The 19,264-nt window shown below is 47.0% G+C and overlaps 1 protein-coding gene across 1 annotated transcript; it reads right to left on the reverse strand.

Moving 5' to 3' along the window:
• Positions 1–257: 257 nt before the first annotated feature.
• Positions 258–8,240, reverse strand: LOC138480493 (cysteine-rich, acidic integral membrane protein-like). Its single transcript, XM_069612268.1, has 4 exons — positions 7,971–8,240; positions 7,503–7,730; positions 6,819–7,046; positions 258–539 (listed from the first exon to the last, which is right to left on the reverse strand). Exons 1-4 carry the CDS (start codon positions 8,238–8,240, stop codon positions 258–260), a joined length of 1,008 nt encoding a protein of 335 aa, XP_069468369.1.
• Between the last annotated feature and the right edge of the window lie 11,024 nt (positions 8,241–19,264).

Consider the following 19,264-nt stretch of genomic DNA (forward strand, 5'->3'; position numbering starts at 1 on the left):
TTCAATTCCTTCACACTGCTTACCTTACACTCATCCTTCATTTCCTTCACACCGCTTACCTTACACACATCCTTCATTTCCTTCACACCGCTTACCTTACACACATACTTCATTTCCTTCAAACCGCTTACCTTGCACTCATCCTTCATTTCCTTCACACCGCTTACCTTACACTCATCCTTAATTTCCTTCACACTGCTTACCTCGCACTCATCCTTCATTTCATTCACACCGCTTACCTTACACTCATCCTTCATTTAATTCACAACGCTTACCTTACACTCATCCTTCATTTCCTTCCCACCGCTTACCTTCCACTCATCCTTCATTTCCTTCACACCGCTTACCTCGCACTCATCCTTCATTTCATTCACACCGCTTACCTTAAACACATCCTTCATTTCCTTCGAGCTGCTTACCTTACACACATCCTTCATTTCCTTCACACCGCATACCTTACACTCGTGCTTCATTTCCTTCACAGCGCCTACCATACACTCATCCTTCATTTCACTCACACCGCTTACCTTACACACATCCTTAATTTCCATCACACCGCTTACCTTACACTCATCCGTCATTTCCTTCACACCGCTTACCTTACACACATCCTTCATTTCCTTCACACCGCTTACCTTGCACTCATCCTTCATTTCCTTCACACCGCTTACCTCGCACTCATCCTTCATTTCATTCACACCGCTTACCTTACACACATCCTTCATTTCCTTCACACCGCATACCTTACACTCGTGCTCACATTTCCTTCACAGCGCCTACCATACACTCATCCTTCATTTCACTCACACCGCTTACCTTACACTCATCCTTCATTTCATTCCCACTGCTTACCTTACACTCATCCTTCATTTCATTCACACCGCTTACCTTACACACATCCTTCATTTCCTTCACACTGCTTACCTTACACACATCCTTCATTTCCTTCACACCGCTTACCTTACACACATCCTTCATTTCCTTCAAACCGCTTACCTTGCACTCATCCTTCATTTCCTTCACACCGCTTACCTTACACTCATCCTTAATTTCCTTCACACCGCTTACCTCGCACTCATCCTTCATTTCATTCACACCGCCTACCTTCCACTCATCCTTCATTTCCTTCACACCGCTTACCTTGCACCCATCCTTCATTTCATTCACACCGCTTACCTTAAACACATCCTTCATTTCCTTCGAGCTGCTTACCTTGCACTCATCCTTCATTTCATTCACACCGCTTACCTTACACACATCCTTCATTTCCTTCACACCGCTTACCTTACACTCATCCTTCATTTCCTTCACACCGCTTACCTTGCACCCATCCTTCATTTCATTCACACCGCTTACCTTACACACATCCTTCATTTCCTTCACACTGCATACCTTACACTCGTGCTTCATTTCCTTCACAGCGCCTACCATACACTCATCCTTCATTTCATTCACACCGCTTACCTTACACACATCCTTCATTTCCTTCACACCGCTTACCTTACACACATCCTTCATTTCCTTCACACCGCTTACCTTACACACATCCTTCATTTCCTTCACACCGCTTACCTTGCACTCATCCTTCATTTCCTTCACACCGCTTACCTTACACTCATCCTTAATTTCCTTCACACCGCTTACCTCGCACTCATCCTTCATTTCATTCACACCGCTTACCTTACACTCATCCTTCATTTCCTTCACACCGCTTACCTTGCACCCATCCTTCATTTCATTCACACCGCTTACCTTACACACATCCTTCATTTCCTTCACACCGCTTACCTTAAACACATCCTTCATTTCCTTCATGCTGCTTACCTTGCACTCATCCTTCATTTCCTTCACACCGCTTACCTTACACTCATCCTTCATTTCATTCACACCGCTTACCTTGCACCCATCCTTCATTTCATTCACACCGCTTACCTTACACACATCCTTCATTTCCTTCACACCGCATACCTTACACTCGTGCTTCATTTCATTCACACCGCTTACCTTACACACATCCTTAATTTCCTTCACACCGCTTACCTTACACTCATCCTTAATTTCCTTCACACTGCTTACCTCGCACTCATCCTTCATTTCATTCACACCGCTTACCTTACACTCATCCTTCATTTCCTTCACACCGCTTACCTTGCACCCATCCTTCATTTCATTCACACCGCTTACCTTACACACATCCTTCATTTCATTCACACGGCTTACCTTACACACATCCTTCATTTCCTTCACACTGCTTACCTTACACACATCCTTCATTTCCTTCACACCGCTTACCTTACACACATCCTTCATTTCCTTCAAACCGCTTACCTTGCACTCATCCTTCATTTCCTTCACACCGCTTACCTTACACTCATCCTTAATTTCCTTCACACCGCTTACCTCGCACTCATCCTTCATTTCATTCACACCGCTTACCTTACACTCATCCTTCATTTCCTTCACACCGCTTACCTTGCACCCATCCTTCATTTCATTCACACCGCTTACCTTAAACACATCCTTCATTTCCTTCGAGCTGCTTACCTTGCACTCATCCTTCATTTCATTCACACCGCTTACCTTACACACATCCTTCATTTCCTTCACACCGCTTACCTTACACTCATCCTTCATTTCCTTCACACCGCTTACCTTGCACCCATCCTTCATTTCATTCACACTGCATACCTTACACTCGTGCTTCATTTCCTTCACAGCGCCTACCATACACTCATCCTTCATTTCATTCACACCGCTTACCTTACACACATCCTTCATTTCCTTCACACCGCTTACCTTACACACATCCTTCATTTCCTTCACACCGCTTACCTTACACACATCCTTCATTTCCTTCACACCGCTTACCTTGCACTCATCCTTCATTTCCTTCACACCGCTTACCTTACACTCATCCTTAATTTCCTTCACACCGCTTACCTCGCACTCATCCTTCATTTCATTCACACCGCTTACCTTACACTCATCCTTCATTTCCTTCACACCGCTTACCTTGCACCCATCCTTCATTTCATTCACACCGCTTACCTTACACACATCCTTCATTTCCTTCACACTGCATACCTTACACTCGTGCTTCATTTCATTCACACCGCTTACCTTACACACATCCTTAATTTCCTTCACACCGCTTACCTTAAACACATCCTTCATTTCCTTCATGCTGCTTACCTTGCACTCATCCTTCATTTCCTTCACACCGCTTACCTTACACTCATCCTTCATTTCATTCACACCGCTTACCTTGCACCCATCCTTCATTTCATTCACACCGCTTACCTTACACACATCCTTCATTTCCTTCACACCGCATACCTTACACTCGTGCTTCATTTCATTCACACCGCTTACCTTACACACATCCTTAATTTCCTTCACACCACTTAACTTACACTCATCCTTCATTTCATTCACACCGCTTACCTTGCACCCATCCTTCATTTCATTCACACCGCTTACCTTACACACATCCTTCATTTCCTTCACACCGCTTACCTTACACTCATCCTTCATTTCCTTCACACCGCTTACCTTGCACCCATCCTTCATTTCCTTCACACCGCTTACCTTAAACACATCCTTCATTTCCTTCACACCGCTTACCTTGCACTCATCCTTCATTTCCTTCACACCACATACCTTACACTCATCCTTCATTTCCTTCACACCGCTTACCTTAAACACATCCTTCATTTCCTTCACACCGCTTACCTTGCACTCATCCTTCATTTCCTTCACACCGCTTACCTTACACACATCCTTCATTTCCTTCACACCGCTTACCTTACACTCATCTTTCATTTCCTTCACACCGCTTACCTTACACTCATCCTTCATTTCCTTCACACCGCTTACCTTACACTCATCCTTCATTTCCTTCCCACCGCTTACCTTACACTCATACTTCATTTCCTTCACGCTGCTTACCTTACACTCATCCTTCATTTCCTTCACGCTGCTTACCTTACACTCATACTTCATTTCCTTCACGCTGCTTACCTTACACTCATCCTTCATTTCCTTCACACCACTTACCTTACACTCATCCTTCATTTCCTTCACACCGCTTATCTTACACTCATCCTTCATTTCCTTCACACCGCTTATCTTACACTCATCCTTCATTTCCTTCAGGCCGCTTACCTTGCACTCATCCTTCATTTCATACACACCGCTTACCTTACACACATCCTTCATTTCCTTCACACCGCTTACCTTACACTCATCCTTCATTTCCTTCACACCGCTTATCTTACACTCATCCTTCATTTCCTTCACACCGCTTATCTTACACTCATCCTTCATTTCCTTCAGGCCGCTTACCTTGCACTCATCCTTCATTTCATACACACCGCTTACCTTACACACATCCTTCATTTCTTTCACACCGCTTACCTTACACTCATCCTTCATTTCCTTCACGCTGCTTACCTTGCACTCATCCTTCATTTCCTTCAGGCCGCTTACCTTGCACTCATCCTTCATTTCATACACACCGCTTACCTTACACTCATCCTTCATTTCCTTCACGCTGCTTACCTTACACTCATCCTTCATTTCCTTCACGCTGCTTACCTTACACTCATCGTTCATTTCCTTCACGCTGCTTACCTTACACTCATCCTTCATTTCCTTCACGCCGCTTACCTTACACTCATCCTTCATTTCCTTCACGCTGCTTACCTTACACTCATCCTTCATTTCCTTCACGCCGCTTACCTTACACTCATCCTTCATTTCCTTCACGCTGCTTACCTTACACTCATCCTTCATTTCCTTCACGCCGCTTACCTTACACTCATCCTTCATTTCCTTCACGCTGCTTACCTTACACTCATCCTTCATTTCCTTCACGCCGCTTACCTTACACTCATCCTTCATTTCCTTCACGCCGCTTACCTTACACTCATCCTTCATTTCCTTCACACCGCTTACCTTACACTCATCCTTCATTTCCTTCACACCGCTTACCTTACACTCATCCTTCATTTCCTTCACTCTGCTTACCTTACACTCATCGTTCATTTCCTTCACGCTGCTTACCTTACACTCATCCTTCATTTCCTTCACGCCGCTTACCTTACACTCATCCTTCATTTCCTTCACACCGCTTACCTTACACTCATCCTTCATTTCCTTCACACCGCTTACCTTACACATCTTTCATTTCCTTCACACCGCTTACCTTACACTCATCCTTCATTTCCTTCACGCCGCTTACCTTACACTCATCCTTCATTTCCTTCACACCGCTTACCTTACACATCTTTCATTTCCTTCACAGCGCTTACCTTACACTCATCCTTCATTTCCTTCACGCTGCTTACCTTACACTCATCCTTCATTTCCTTCACGCCGCTTACCTTACACTCATCCTTCATTTCCTTCACGCTGCTTACCTTACACTCATCCTTCATTTCCTTCACACCGCTTACCTTACACATCTTTCATTTCCTTCACAGCGCTTACCTTACACTCATCCTTCATTTCCTTCACGCTGCTTACCTTACACTCATCCTTCATTTCCTTCACGCCGCTTACCTTACACTCATCCTTCATTTCCTTCACGCTGCTTACCTTACACTCATCCTTCATTTCCTTCACGCTGCTAACCTTACACTCATCCTTCATTTCCTTCACGCTGCTTACCTTACACTCATCCTTCATTTCCTTCACGCCGCTTACCTTACACTCATCCTTCATTTCCTTCACACCGCTTACCTTACACATCTTTCATTTCCTTCACACCGCTTACCTTACACTCATCCTTCATTTCCTTCACACCGCTTACCTTACACTCATCCTTCATTTCCTTCACACCCCTTTCCTTACACTCATCCTTCATTTCCTTCACACCGCTTACCTTACACTCATCCTTCATTTCCTTCACACCGCTTACCTTGCACTCATCCTTCATTTCCTTCACACCGCTTACCTTACACTCATTCTTCATTTCCTTCACTCCGCTTACCTTACACTCATCCTTCATTTCCTTCACTCCGCTTACCTTACACTCATCCTTCATTTCCTTCACTCCGCTTACCTTACACTCATCCTTCATTTCCTTCACTCCGCTTACCTTACACTCATCCTTCATTTCCTTCACACCGCATACCTTACACTCATCCTTCATTTCCTTCACACCGCTTACCTTACACTCATCCTTCATTTCCTTCACTCCGCTTACCTTACACTCATCCTTCATTTCCTTCACGCCGCTTACCTTACACTCATCCTTCATTTCCTTCACGCTGCTTACCTTACACTCATCCTTCATTTCCTTCACGCCGCTTACCTTACACTCATCCTTCATTTCCTTCACACCGCTTACCTTACACATCTTTCATTTCCTTCACACCGCTTACCTTACACTCATCCTTCATTTCCTTCACACCGCTTACCTTACACTCATCCTTCATTTCCTTCACACCCCTTTCCTTACACTCATCCTTCATTTCCTTCACACCGCTTACCTTACACTCATCCTTCATTTCCTTCACACCGCTTACCTTGCACTCATCCTTCATTTCCTTCACACCGCTTACCTTACACTCATTCTTCATTTCCTTCACTCCGCTTACCTTACACTCATCCTTCATTTCCTTCACTCCGCTTACCTTACACTCATCCTTCATTTCCTTCACTCCGCTTACCTTACACTCATCCTTCATTTCCTTCACTCCGCTTACCTTACACTCATCCTTCATTTCCTTCACACCGCATACCTTACACTCATCCTTCATTTCCTTCACACCGCTTACCTTACACTCATCCTTCATTTCCTTCACTCCGCTTACCTTACACTCATCCTTCATTTCCTTCACTCCGCTTACCTTACACTCATCCTTCAGTTCCTTCACACTGCTTAACTGACACTCATCCTTCATTTCCTTCACACTGCTTACCTTATACTCATCCTTAATTTCCTCCACACCGCTTATCTTACACTCATCGTTCATTTCCTTCACACCGCTTACCTTACACTCATCCTTCACTTCATTCACTCCGCTTACCTTACACTCATCCTTCATTTCCTTCACACCGCTTACCTTACACTCATCCTTCATTTCCTTCACTCCGCTTACCTTACACTCATCCTTCATTTCCTTCACTCCGCTTACCTTACACTCATCCTTCATTTCCTTCACTCCGCTTACCTTACACTCATCCTTCATTTCCTTCACACCGCATACCTTACACTCATCCTTTATTTCCTTCACACCGCTTACCTTACACTCATCCTTCATTTCCTTCACTCCGCTTACCTTACACTCATCCTTCATTTCCTTCACTCCGCTTACCTTACACTCATCCTTCATTTCCTTCCCACCGCTTACCTTACACTCATCCTTCAGTTCCTTCACACTGCTTAACTGACACTCATCCTTCATTTCCTTCACACTGCTTACCTTATACTCATCCTTAATTTCCTCCACACCGCTTATCTTACACTCATCGTTCATTTCCTTCACACCGCTTACCTTACACTCATCCTTCATTTCCTTCCCACCGCTTACCTTACACTCATCCTTCAGTTCCTTCACACTGCTTAACTGACACTCATCCTTCATTTCCTTCACACTGCTTACCTTACACTCATCCTTCATTTCCTTCCCACCGCTTACCTTACACTCATCCTTCAGTTCCTTCACACTGCTTAACTGACACTCATCCTTCATTTCCTTCACACTGCTTACCTTATACTCATCCTTAATTTCCTCCACACCGCTTATCTTACACTCATCGTTCATTTCCTTCACACCGCTTACCTTACACTCATCCTTCATTTCCTTCCCACCGCTTACCTTACACTCATCCTTCAGTTCCTTCACACTGCTTAACTGACACTCATCCTTCATTTCCTTCACACTGCTTACCTTATACTCATCCTTAATTTCCTCCACACCGCTTATCTTACACTCATCGTTCATTTCCTTCACACCGCTTACCTTACACTCATCCTTCATTTCCTTCCCACCGCTTACCTTACACTCATCCTTCAGTTCCTTCACACTGCTTAACTGACACTCATCCTTCATTTCCTTCACACTGCTTACCTTACATTCATCCTTCATTTCCTTCACTCTGCTTACCTTACACTCATCCTTCATTTCCTTCCCACCGCTTACCTTACACTCATCCTTCAGTTCCTTCACACTGCTTAACTGACACTCATCCTTCATTTCCTTCACACTGCTTACCTTACACTCATCCTTCATTTCCTTCACACCGCTTACCTTACACTCATCCTTCATTTCCCTCACACCGCTTACCTTACACTCATCCTTCATTTCCTTCACACCGCTTACCTTACACTCATCCTTCATTTCCTTCACACTGCTTACCTTGCACTCATCCTTCATTTCCTTCACACCGCTTACCTTGCACTCATCCTTCATTTCATTCACACCGCTTACCTCGCACTCATCCTTCATTTCCTTCCCACCGCTTACCTTACACTCATCCTTCATTTCCTCCACACCGCTTACCTTACACTCATTCTTCATTTCCTTCACTCCGCTTACCTTACACTCATTCTTCATTTCCTTCAGGCCGCTTACCTTACACTCATGCTTCATTTCCTTCACTCCGCTTATCTTACACTCATCCTTCATTTCCTTCACACTGCTTACCTTACACTCATTCTTCATTTCCTTCAGGCCGCTTACCTTACACTCATCCTTCATTTCCTTCACGCTGCTTACCATACACTCATCCTTCATTTCCTTATCACCACTTACCTTACACATCTTTCATTTCCTTTCATATCATATATCAGAGGGAGGGGGGTTCTGTTCATTTTAAAGCTCGTCACAAATACAGAAGTGGGAAGTGCTTTAAAATGCGCAGATAAAAAAAAAAACTATTCCCTTGTACCAGTTTGGAAGAGGCTAGGGGAGATGTGCCATGCATGGGGTGCTCATTCCTGACCCTTTGGTGTAGTAGCAGCGTCAGCCTCTGCTGCCATGCTTGCATTTCAATACAAAATAGCGTTCTATTTTTAGCATTTCACAATGACAGACCCTTCTGTGACATGTACTCCCAGCGTGCATGTGAGTGCCGGGAGCCTGTCATGCATTATTGTACAGAGCTGGCTTCTGAAACGAATGGATTCAAGGGGGCTTTCCAGCGCATCACTTGTTCTGCAACACAACCCCATGGCATGGGAACGCACATGCCACCTTTGTGGAAAGGGCGAACGTGTGCATTTCCAAAAACGTGGCATTTCGCAATGTACTATATATAGACGCTTCATTGTATGTGAATGTGGTCATTCTCCCTACTCGAGTAATCCTACATGCACAGAAGCACCCACACCAGATGCATGCCCTCTGTCTTCCACCTGAGCCCTTTAAAAGGGGCACTCTGCCAATGTACCTGCTGTTCAGATTAATACTGCCTGCTTGCAGCTACTCTTACCCACACCCCCAGGCATATCACCCTCCCCCGCCCCCTGTCCTTACAGTGAATAATTTGTTATGCAGCTTTAAACACAATTCAAGTTTTAATAACTTTTTAATGGACAAACTACACACTTGTTCTACTGAAATGGCAGATGCTGAAGCTTCCAAAGCCCCATTGTCTTCTTCATCAGATTGTGGTGACGCCATTAAATGAGCAATAAAGAAACACACATATCTTTTACAACAAGAGACTATGGGGCTCAATACAACTCTGTCAGTATCCTGCCGGTAATTCCAGCGGGATACCGGCAAACTGCCCCTACAGTTACCAGCGTCTGATATTCTGGAATTACCGGGTTATTCCAGGTGGTGGAACCGGCAGGAAATCCGCAGGACTCAATGGAAGTGATTGGCGCAATTACCAGTAGCTGTCATACCAGTGCCGTTAATACCAGTGTCAGTAATAACAGTGCCGGTAACTGCAGCATTTGTTTGCCTGTGGGGGCCAGATTTACTGGCAGTTCAGGTATGGAGGTAGATGTGTGGCCCCCACCGGTACACTTGTGTTTCCCCAGTACAGAAGAAATGCTGATGCCGGAATTACCAGCAATTTTACCTGCAGTTTTACGGTATCACTGAAACCATAAGGATGCCCCATCTCCCTTTAAAGTTACATAGCTACCATCCATGCATAATATTTTCAGTTATTCCAATATAGGTTATCGAAACTTGGATTTTGTTTGATTGTTTAACATTTTATTTGGATTTGGTTTACAATTAAACCTTTCACAAAAATTCAAAGAAATAGCGTATTAATAATACAAACATACACAATATAAGTTAAAACAAGTTAATCACATTTGAATCCATATCACAGTGCACCAATTATTCTAGCTATCCAAATGCTATTTCAGCAAAAGACTTTTAAAATTCAATCGATAAGGAAAGGAAGACAAACAAAGAGGGAAGACCGCCTTAGAATCGAGCAACATCATTACCCCTGCAAGATGACATTATCTCTCCTATTGACAAGAGGCTAAAGTGCTCGAAGTGCCAGCCAAAGTGCAATCATCAATAACACTGTGGCCAGTACTCGGTTGCTACCTGAGAGAAAACAACACTGCCCCTTCACTTAACACATGGTACTAAATAGCCTGTGTGCAGTATGTTAAAACAAGTGAGTTAAGAGGAGACGAGGATGAGTCCGGCCTGGCATGCCAACCTTTGTCGGCATTATCAATAAAGGCAGTTTCTCCAACAAGCTAACAATGTCCTTCAAAAGGTCACTAGAGCTATGATTTCTTTTTTGAAAAGTTGATTTAATCAACTAAATCAAAATTTTTAAATATTAAAATAATAATTAAAACTGGAATAAGACGCTGTCAGTTCTTTTCTCTGTACATAATAAGATTTCTAGGATGTTTTTCTTTATTCTTAACAAACAGTTAAGTTTTTGTTATTTTACACTACATTTCAATCCTTATATGTGGATACATGTGCTTTGCAATTAACTATTTAAAACCATTTTTGTCAAAATTTTCTTGGAGAGAGAAACCCACCACCTCATGCTCGGCTTCTTCAATAGTCTTAAGTAATATGGCGACACTTTGAAAAACAATTCTCGAGACCCTCTTGTTCCCCGGCCACCCCTGTCAGTGATTGTGTGCGCCATGCATAACACTAGCTACTTCCATACCTGTGGATGCCCACTGACTTTACTTGCCCTTTGAATGGACAAAGGCCTGAGCATAAACCTGAAAGATACATGTTTTTTTTGGATGTGATCAGGTTGGAGACACAAGAGGATTTGGTGCATGGAGCAGGAAAATGCACAAAGGGATTTTCCACTCTGCATCCCGCTTCATGCAGGGAATCCCGATTAAAAAAGGGCTCAAATGTGTTAAAACATAGAGAGAGTTTTGCTCTGCTAGCTTTCCAATATCCCTGCTAAGCACACGAGGTAACTAGAATTTAACCTGTTCTGATGCGGTCGGTGTAATGTCCTTCACGCGCGCCAATTATACCTTCCTCAGGGACTGCAACCTCCTAGGAAGCACGCAACTAACCCAACCTAAAACCAAAGCAATATCCTAGACCTCGAAATCGCTACTATGTCAACCCTCCATTAAAACACACTGGACCCCTTGACTTGTCTAAACACTTCTCCATTGCACTTTGCCATTATGTTACCATTGACAACGCCGATCCAGCCAACCGCACATGACCTAAGCCTAGGAAGCAGAGATATCACTCCTTCAAACACTTCCCTATAGAACCACTCATTGATGCCTCACCAACCTCACATCCTCCCTATTAGGACCAAACTACAAGGACTGCAGTGTCATGCTCAATGCTCTCAACAAAACCCCGATGACCAACATCAACATATAATCTATGTTAGTGTGATAGTGGAAATGAGAGTTGCAGCAGGTCTGGTCTCGCCCCCACCTGTTCCCGAGCCTGAGCGAAAGTACAAGCAGAGAAACGTTCACTAAAACATGGCAATCCACCCGCCATGAAGAGTAGAAAAGGTTGTGTGGCACAAGTAGGGCGAGTAGTCGTTTTCATTCACAGAAGTAGGGAAAGTGTGCAGAATACCCAGACAGGGCCTTACAAGTAGTGTAGAAATGGGCAGATAGGCAGAGGTTGCAGCATACACAGGCAGGGAAAGATTAATGGCGGCATGCAAAACACAAAGAACACTAAAATGGCGGGGAAAGAGCAAAACTAACAACATTAACCAGAGCAAACCCTGCAAGGACTCCATTTTCAAATACTTCACCCTAACACAAAATTGCTTAACACAAAGTTCCATAGCAAAAACAAAGAGGTGATGGCTGGAAGGTTTAGAATTAATCTTAACCACTGGCAACGCTCTGGGCAACCCTCCAGACCACCGTTCTTCGCCTGCCAAGCCATTACAGAAGGGAAATACCATATGCAAATCAGGCTTGGCCCCACCCCAAAAGGGGCAGTCCAGCCCGAACTGCTAGGCCACATCCCTTCTGCACGAGACCACAAGCATCCCCAAACATGTTTCGCCCTTGTTGGGGCTCATCAGTGAGGAGTAGCTTGGGTCTCTAGGCCCAGCAGGCACGGGACCCACGTCTGGGCATACCCGTCCCACTCGGGGTGACATAGCAAAAACAAAGAGGTGATGGCTGGAAGGTTTAGAATTAATCTTAACCACTGGCAACGCTCTGGGCAACCCTCCAGACCACCGTTCTTCGCCTGCCAAAGTTCCAGGCTTCACGATGCTCAGAGAGTAGCCCAAGCACCAATGTCAGTGTGCAGAGGGAGATCTGCGTCCAAACTGAAGCCACACCAGATACTGTTTCCCAGGGCACACAGCATGCGATTATGCATGTCAATTAGTTGTAGCTGGTAGCAGTGAGAAGCAGCCATGTCCTTGAATGCCAGGTGAAAGTAGCTACCATGCCAATTGATCCCATAACAAATGAATATACAGCATCCCAAGTGGCTACCACAGGAAAGCACATGCATTAGAATAGCAGAAAATCCAATAAATAGACAATATTGAACTCTTAACAGTGATCCTCTACCACATGAACGAAAACAATGCTCTTTTATTTCAGATCCAATTAGATAGTGCGCCTGCCACTTCATTTGTACATCCATAGAGACAACATGCCAAGGCCATGAGCAGACTGGCAGATAAGTCTGGAATCATAGCGGTTCAGCCAGCTCTCCGTCCCTACCACGTACCTTGGCACCGTATAGAAGTGCTTGAGGTAGGATGAGCAAACAACTGACCAATCAAATTGTGTTCTTCTTATCGGCTAGTTTAGTAGAGTTCCAACCAATGGCATGGTAGATTGAAATGTATCATTTATAGAAGGTTATATCTAGGAGGAGTTATAAGTTGTGAAAGAACCAATTGGAAAAGGTTCCCCTATAGGTAACTATTTGTTTGATATTCAACTAACCAATCGAGTGAGAGAGCAGATATTTTTATGAAGATTACTAACCGTGACATCAGCTATGATGATTTTCTTACTTAAAACCTTGTTGTTCCTAATGTCATTTTGAGATTATCCTTTGTAAGCTCTCCCGCGGCCTTTTGCATTGCAATAAAGCTGGGTTTTCTCATGCACGTGGAGTTACTCTCTTTTTGAGTTCTTCTCTTTATTGGTGCACTTGGGCCGGTCTTAAAATTATGTTATGTTATTGTGATTTATATCACGCACCGCAGACATTTTCAAGGTCTACGGGCGCTCGGGCAGATCTGAAAATGAAGGAGGGCTGGGTGGGATTGAGAGGGAAAAGCACATGTGTGCTTTTATGTACTGTTGGTAGCTTCAGTTCCTAAAACCGGTCACTGTGCGCTAGTTGGTTTTTAGTTGGTAGACTTATGTGGTGTTTAGTGTATGAGTGTGTATGGGATGATGTGTGTTGGGTGTAGCATATTGTGTGCAGTTTGTGGTGGTGTTTCTTCTGCGGTAGAGGTATGAGTGTTTTGTTCTGTGTTGGAGGGTGAGTCTACAGGATACTGGATAGTTTTAGTAGGTTTAGTGGACAGTTGCATCACAGTTCAGCTAAATTCAATACAGTGGCTGTACTCAGAATTCAGCTAAATTGAGTGCAATTACTATACTCAATAATTCAGCTGAGGTCAGCACAGTGACTATTCTCAAAATTCAGCTAAGTTCAATTCTATGTCTCTACTCAAAGATTATGCAAAGTTCAATAGAATGGCTATACACAAAATCCAGCTAGATTTAACCCATTGGTCAAACTAAAGCACACACCTAATTCAATGCTGTGGCTAAATTTGGTAAATTCTGGGTGCAGCTACTTTAAACACAATGGCAAGAATCGAATGGTAGTAATAAAGTAGGGGCAAGATTTCAGAAGGACAGCACTGGCCATGCCCCCAATTTCTATCCCTTTATCTGGTTGTTCCAGTAGACAGCTTTGTACGGCCCCACGGGTGAACAGGCACAAAGAGGCGGTGGAGGTGACCTATGGAGGTGTCCTTTGCTGTGACACTTCACTGGTGCTCTGATAACACCATTTTAAGAGAAGTGTGGCTTCCCTTTTGCCAAGGGTGCTCTGCCCCTACACTCACGGGTATTGCTTTTACGGCACTGGCTGAGTTTAAATCGCCTTAATACAGCAGTAGAAGTCAAACTGCAGAAACCCACAGTCATGGACCAAGGGCACTGTGATGCTACATTTGAACAATAACCCGCCGACTTAGGGCTCAGAGGTAAGTACTCAAGGCAGCACTTCCAGAAGACACCTCTAAATTGTCGTACATGGTCAACACTTCGAGATTCATCATCTGTCAAATTATTTCAATTTTTGACATTTGGAATTTGTAGTGTATGTTCAAGAATTTTGAATTTAACATTTTCAATTCATTATATTCTCAATGCAAACTGTTAAATTCGAGATGTCCACATATAACCCAATGCAGCATCCACTGCGTTTAAGGTTCAGCACTTTTCAAAAGGGCTTTTGAACCTAAAGGGGGGAAAATCCTGGATGACTCGTGAGAGAAAATGCAAAGACATGCAGCATCCTAGCCACATGCAGCATCCTAGCCACAAGGCCTGCACAGGCAAAGACATGCAGCATCCCAGCCACAAGGCCTGCACAGGCAAAGACATGCAGCATCCCAGCCACAAGGCCTGCACAGGCAAAGACATGCAGCATCCTAGCCACAAGGCCTGCACAGGCAAAGACATGCAGCATCCCAGCCACAAGGCCTGCACAGGCAAAGACATGCAGCATCCTAGCCACAAGGCCTGCACAGGCAAAGACATGCAGCATCCCAGCCACAAGGCCTGCACAGGCAAATACATGCAGCATCCTAGCCACAAGTCCTGCACAGGCAAAGACCTGCAGCATCCTAGCCACAAGGCCTGCAAAGGCAGCAGCATCCTAGCCACAAGGCCTGCACAGGCAAAGACATGCAGCATCCTAGCCACAAAGCCTGCACAGGCAGCAGCATCCTAGCCACAAGGCCTGCACAGGCAAAGACATGCAGCATCCTAGCCACAAGGCCTGCACAGGCAGCAGCATCCTAGCCACAAGGCCTGCACAGGCAAAGACATGCAGCATCCCAGCCACACGGCCTGCACAGGCAAAGACATGCAGCATCCTAGCCACAAGGCCTGCACAGGCAGCAGCATCCTAGCCACAAGGCCTGCACAGGCAAAGACATGCAGCATCCTAGCCACAAGGCCTGCACAGTCAGCAGCATCCTAGCCACAAGGCCTGCACAGGCAAAGGCATGCAGCATCCCAGCCACGAGGCCTGCACCGGCAAAGACCTGCAGCATCCCAGCCACGAGGCCTGCACAGGCAAAGACCTGCCGCATCCCAGCCACAAGGCCTGCACAGGCAAAGACCTGCAGCATCCCAGCCACAAGGCCTGCACAGGCAAAGACCTGCAGCATCCCAGCCACAAGGCCTGCACAGGCAAAGACATGCAGCATCCTAGCCACAAGGCCTGCACAGGCAAAGACCTGCAGCATCCTAGCCACAAGGCCTGCACAGGCAAAGACCTGCAGCATCCTAGCCACAAGACCTGCACAGGCAAAGACCTGCTGGCCCTGCAGCATCCTAGCCACAGGGCCTGCACAAGCAAAGACCTGCAGCAAAAGACCTGCAGCATCCTAGCCACAAGGCCTGCACAGGAAAAGACATGCAGCATCCTAGCCACAAGGCCTGCACAGGCAAAGACATGCAGCATCCTAGCCACAAGGCCTGCACAGGCAAAGACATGCAGCATCCTAGCCACAAGGCCTGCACAGGCAGCAGCATCCTAGCCACAAGGCCTGCACAGGCAAAGACCTGCAGTATCCTAGCCACAAGGCCTGCACAGGCAAAGACATGCAGCATCCTAGGCACAAGACCTGCACAGGCAAAGACCTGCAGCATCCTAGCCACAAGGCCTGCACAGGCAAAGACATGCAGCATCCTAGCCACAAGGCCTACACATGCAAAGACCTGCAGCATCCTAGCCACAAGGCCTGCACAGGCAGCAGCATTCTAGCCACAAGGCCTGCACAGGCAAAGACCTGCAGTATCCTAGCCACAAGGCCTGCACAGGCAAAGACCTGCAGCAAAAGACATGCAGCATCCTAGCCACAAGGCCTGCACAGGCAAATACATGCAGCATCCTAGCCACAAGTCCTGCACAGGCAAAGACCTGCAGCATCCTAGCCACAAGGCCTGCAAAGGCAGCAGCATCCTAGCCACAAGGCCTGCACAGGCAAAGACATGCAGCATCCTAGCCACAAAGCCTGCACAGGCAGCAGCATCCTAGCCACAAGGCCTGCACAGGCAAAGACATGCAGCATCCTAGCCACAAGGCCTGCACAGGCAGCAGCATCCTAGCCACAAGGCCTGCACAGGCAAAGACATGCAGCATCCCAGCCACACGGCCTGCACAGGCAAAGACATGCAGCATCCTAGCCACAAGGCCTGCACAGGCAGCAGCATCCTAGCCACAAGGCCTGCACAGGCAAAGACATGCAGCATCCTAGCCACAAGGCCTGCACAGTCAGCAGCATCCTAGCCACAAGGCCTGCACAGGCAAAGGCATGCAGCATCCCAGCCACGAGGCCTGCACCGGCAAAGACCTGCAGCATCCCAGCCACGAGGCCTGCACAGGCAAAGACCTGCCGCATCCCAGCCACAAGGCCTGCACAGGCAAAGACCTGCAGCATCCCAGCCACAAGGCCTGCACAGGCAAAGACCTGCAGCATCCCAGCCACAAGGCCTGCACAGGCAAAGACATGCAGCATCCTAGCCACAAGGCCTGCACAGGCAAAGACCTGCAGCATCCTAGCCACAAGGCCTGCACAGGCAAAGACCTGCAGCATCCTAGCCACAAGACCTGCACAGGCAAAGACCTGCTGGCCCTGCAGCATCCTAGCCACAGGGCCTGCACAAGCAAAGACCTGCAGCAAAAGACCTGCAGCATCCTAGCCACAAGGCCTGCACAGGAAAAGACATGCAGCATCCTAGCCACAAGGCCTGCACAGGCAAAGACATGCAGCATCCTAGCCACAAGGCCTGCACAGGCAAAGACATGCAGCATCCTAGCCACAAGGCCTGCACAGGCAGCAGCATCCTAGCCACAAGGCCTGCACAGGCAAAGACCTGCAGTATCCTAGCCACAAGGCCTGCACAGGCAAAGACATGCAGCATCCTAGGCACAAGACCTGCACAGGCAAAGACCTGCAGCATCCTAGCCACAAGGCCTGCACAGGCAAAGACATGCAGCATCCTAGCCACAAGGCCTACACATGCAAAGACCTGCAGCATCCTAGCCACAAGGCCTGCACAGGCAGCAGCATTCTAGCCACAAGGCCTGCACAGGCAAAGACCTGCAGTATCCTAGCCACAAGGCCTGCACAGGCAAAGACATGCAGCATCCTAGGCACAAGACCTGCACAGGCAAAGACCTGCAGCATCCTAGCCACAAGGCCTGCACAGGCAAAGACATGCAGCATCCTAGCTACAAGGCCTGCACAGGCAAAGACATTCAGCATCCTAGCCACGAGGCCTACACAGGCAAAGACCTGCAGCATCCTAGCCACAAGGCCTGCACAGGCAAAGACCTGCAGCATCCCAGCCACGAGGCCTGCACAGGCAAAGACCTGCCGCATCCCAGCCACAATGCCTGCACAGGCAAAGACCTGCAGCATCCCAGCCACAAGGCCTGCACAGGCAAAGACCTGCAGCATCCCAGCCACAAGGCCTGCACAGGCAAAGACATGCAGCATCCTAGCCACAAGGCCTGCACAGGCAAAGACCTGCAGCATCCTAGCCACAAGGCCTGCACAGGCAAAGACCTGCTGGCCCTGCAGCATCCTAGCCACAGGGCCTGCACAAGCAAAGACCTGCAGCAAAAGACCTGCAGCATCCTAGCCACAAGGCCTGCACAGGAAAAGACATGCAGCATCCTAGCCACAAGGCCTGCACAGGCAAAGACATGCAGCATCCTAGCCACAAGGCCTGCACAGGCAAAGACATGCAGCATCCTAGCCACAAGGCCTGCACAGGCAAAGACCTGCAGCATCCTAGCAACAAGGCCTGCACAGGCAAAGACCTGCAGCATCCTAGCTACAAGGCCTGCACAGGCAACGACCTGCAGCATCCTAGCCACAAGGCCTGCACAGGCAAAGACCTGCAGCATCATAGCCACAAGGCCTGCACAGGCAAAGAACTGCAACATCCTAGCCACAAGGCCTGCACAGGCAAAGACCTGCAGCACCCTAGCCACAAGGCCTGCACAGGCAAAGACATGCAGCATCCTAGCCACAAGGCCTGCACAGGCAAAGACCTGCAACATCCTAGGTACAAAGCCTGCACAGGCAAAGACATGCAGCATCCTAGCCACAAGGCGTGCACAGGCAAAGACCTGCAGCATCCTAGCCACAAGGCCTGCACAGGCAAAGACCTGCAGCATCCTAGCTACAAGGCCTACACAGGCAAAGACCTGCAGCATCCTAGCCACAAGGCCTGCACAGGCAAAGACCTGCAGCATCCTAGCCACAAGGCCTGCACAGGCAAAGACATGCAGCATCCTAGCTACAAGGCCTGGACAGGCAAGGGCATGCAGCATCCTAGCTACAAGGCCTGCACAGGCAGCAGCATTCTAGCCACAGGGCCTGCAAGGCAAAGACCTGAAGCATCCTAGCCACAAAGCCTGCACAGGCAAAGACCTGCAGCATCCTAGCTACAAGGCCTGCACAGGCAAAGACCTGCAGCATCCTAGCCACAAGGCCTGCACAGGCAAAGACATGCAGCATCCTAGCTACAAGGCCTGCACAGGCAAAGACATGCAGCATCCTAGCTACA

Source organism: Ambystoma mexicanum, chromosome 5p, assembly GCF_040938575.1.
Source record: "Ambystoma mexicanum isolate Mex_15411 chromosome 5p, UKY_AmexF1_1, whole genome shotgun sequence".
In the NCBI taxonomy this organism is placed as follows: Eukaryota; Metazoa; Chordata; class Amphibia; order Caudata; family Ambystomatidae; genus Ambystoma; species Ambystoma mexicanum.

Coding starts and splice junctions, on each gene's coding strand:
- LOC138480493 (XM_069612268.1), bottom strand. CDS start 8,240: ATGAAGGATGAGTGTAAGGTAAGCAGTGTGAAGGAAATGAAGGATGAG. Junction 7,731..7,970: donor AAATGAAGGATGAGTGTAAG/GTAAGCGGTGTG, acceptor GAGGAAATTAAG/GATGAGTATAAGGTAAGCAG. Junction 7,047..7,502: donor AAATGAAGGATGAGTGTAAG/GTAAGCGGTGTG, acceptor AAGGAAATGAAG/GATGAGTGTAAGGTAAGCGG.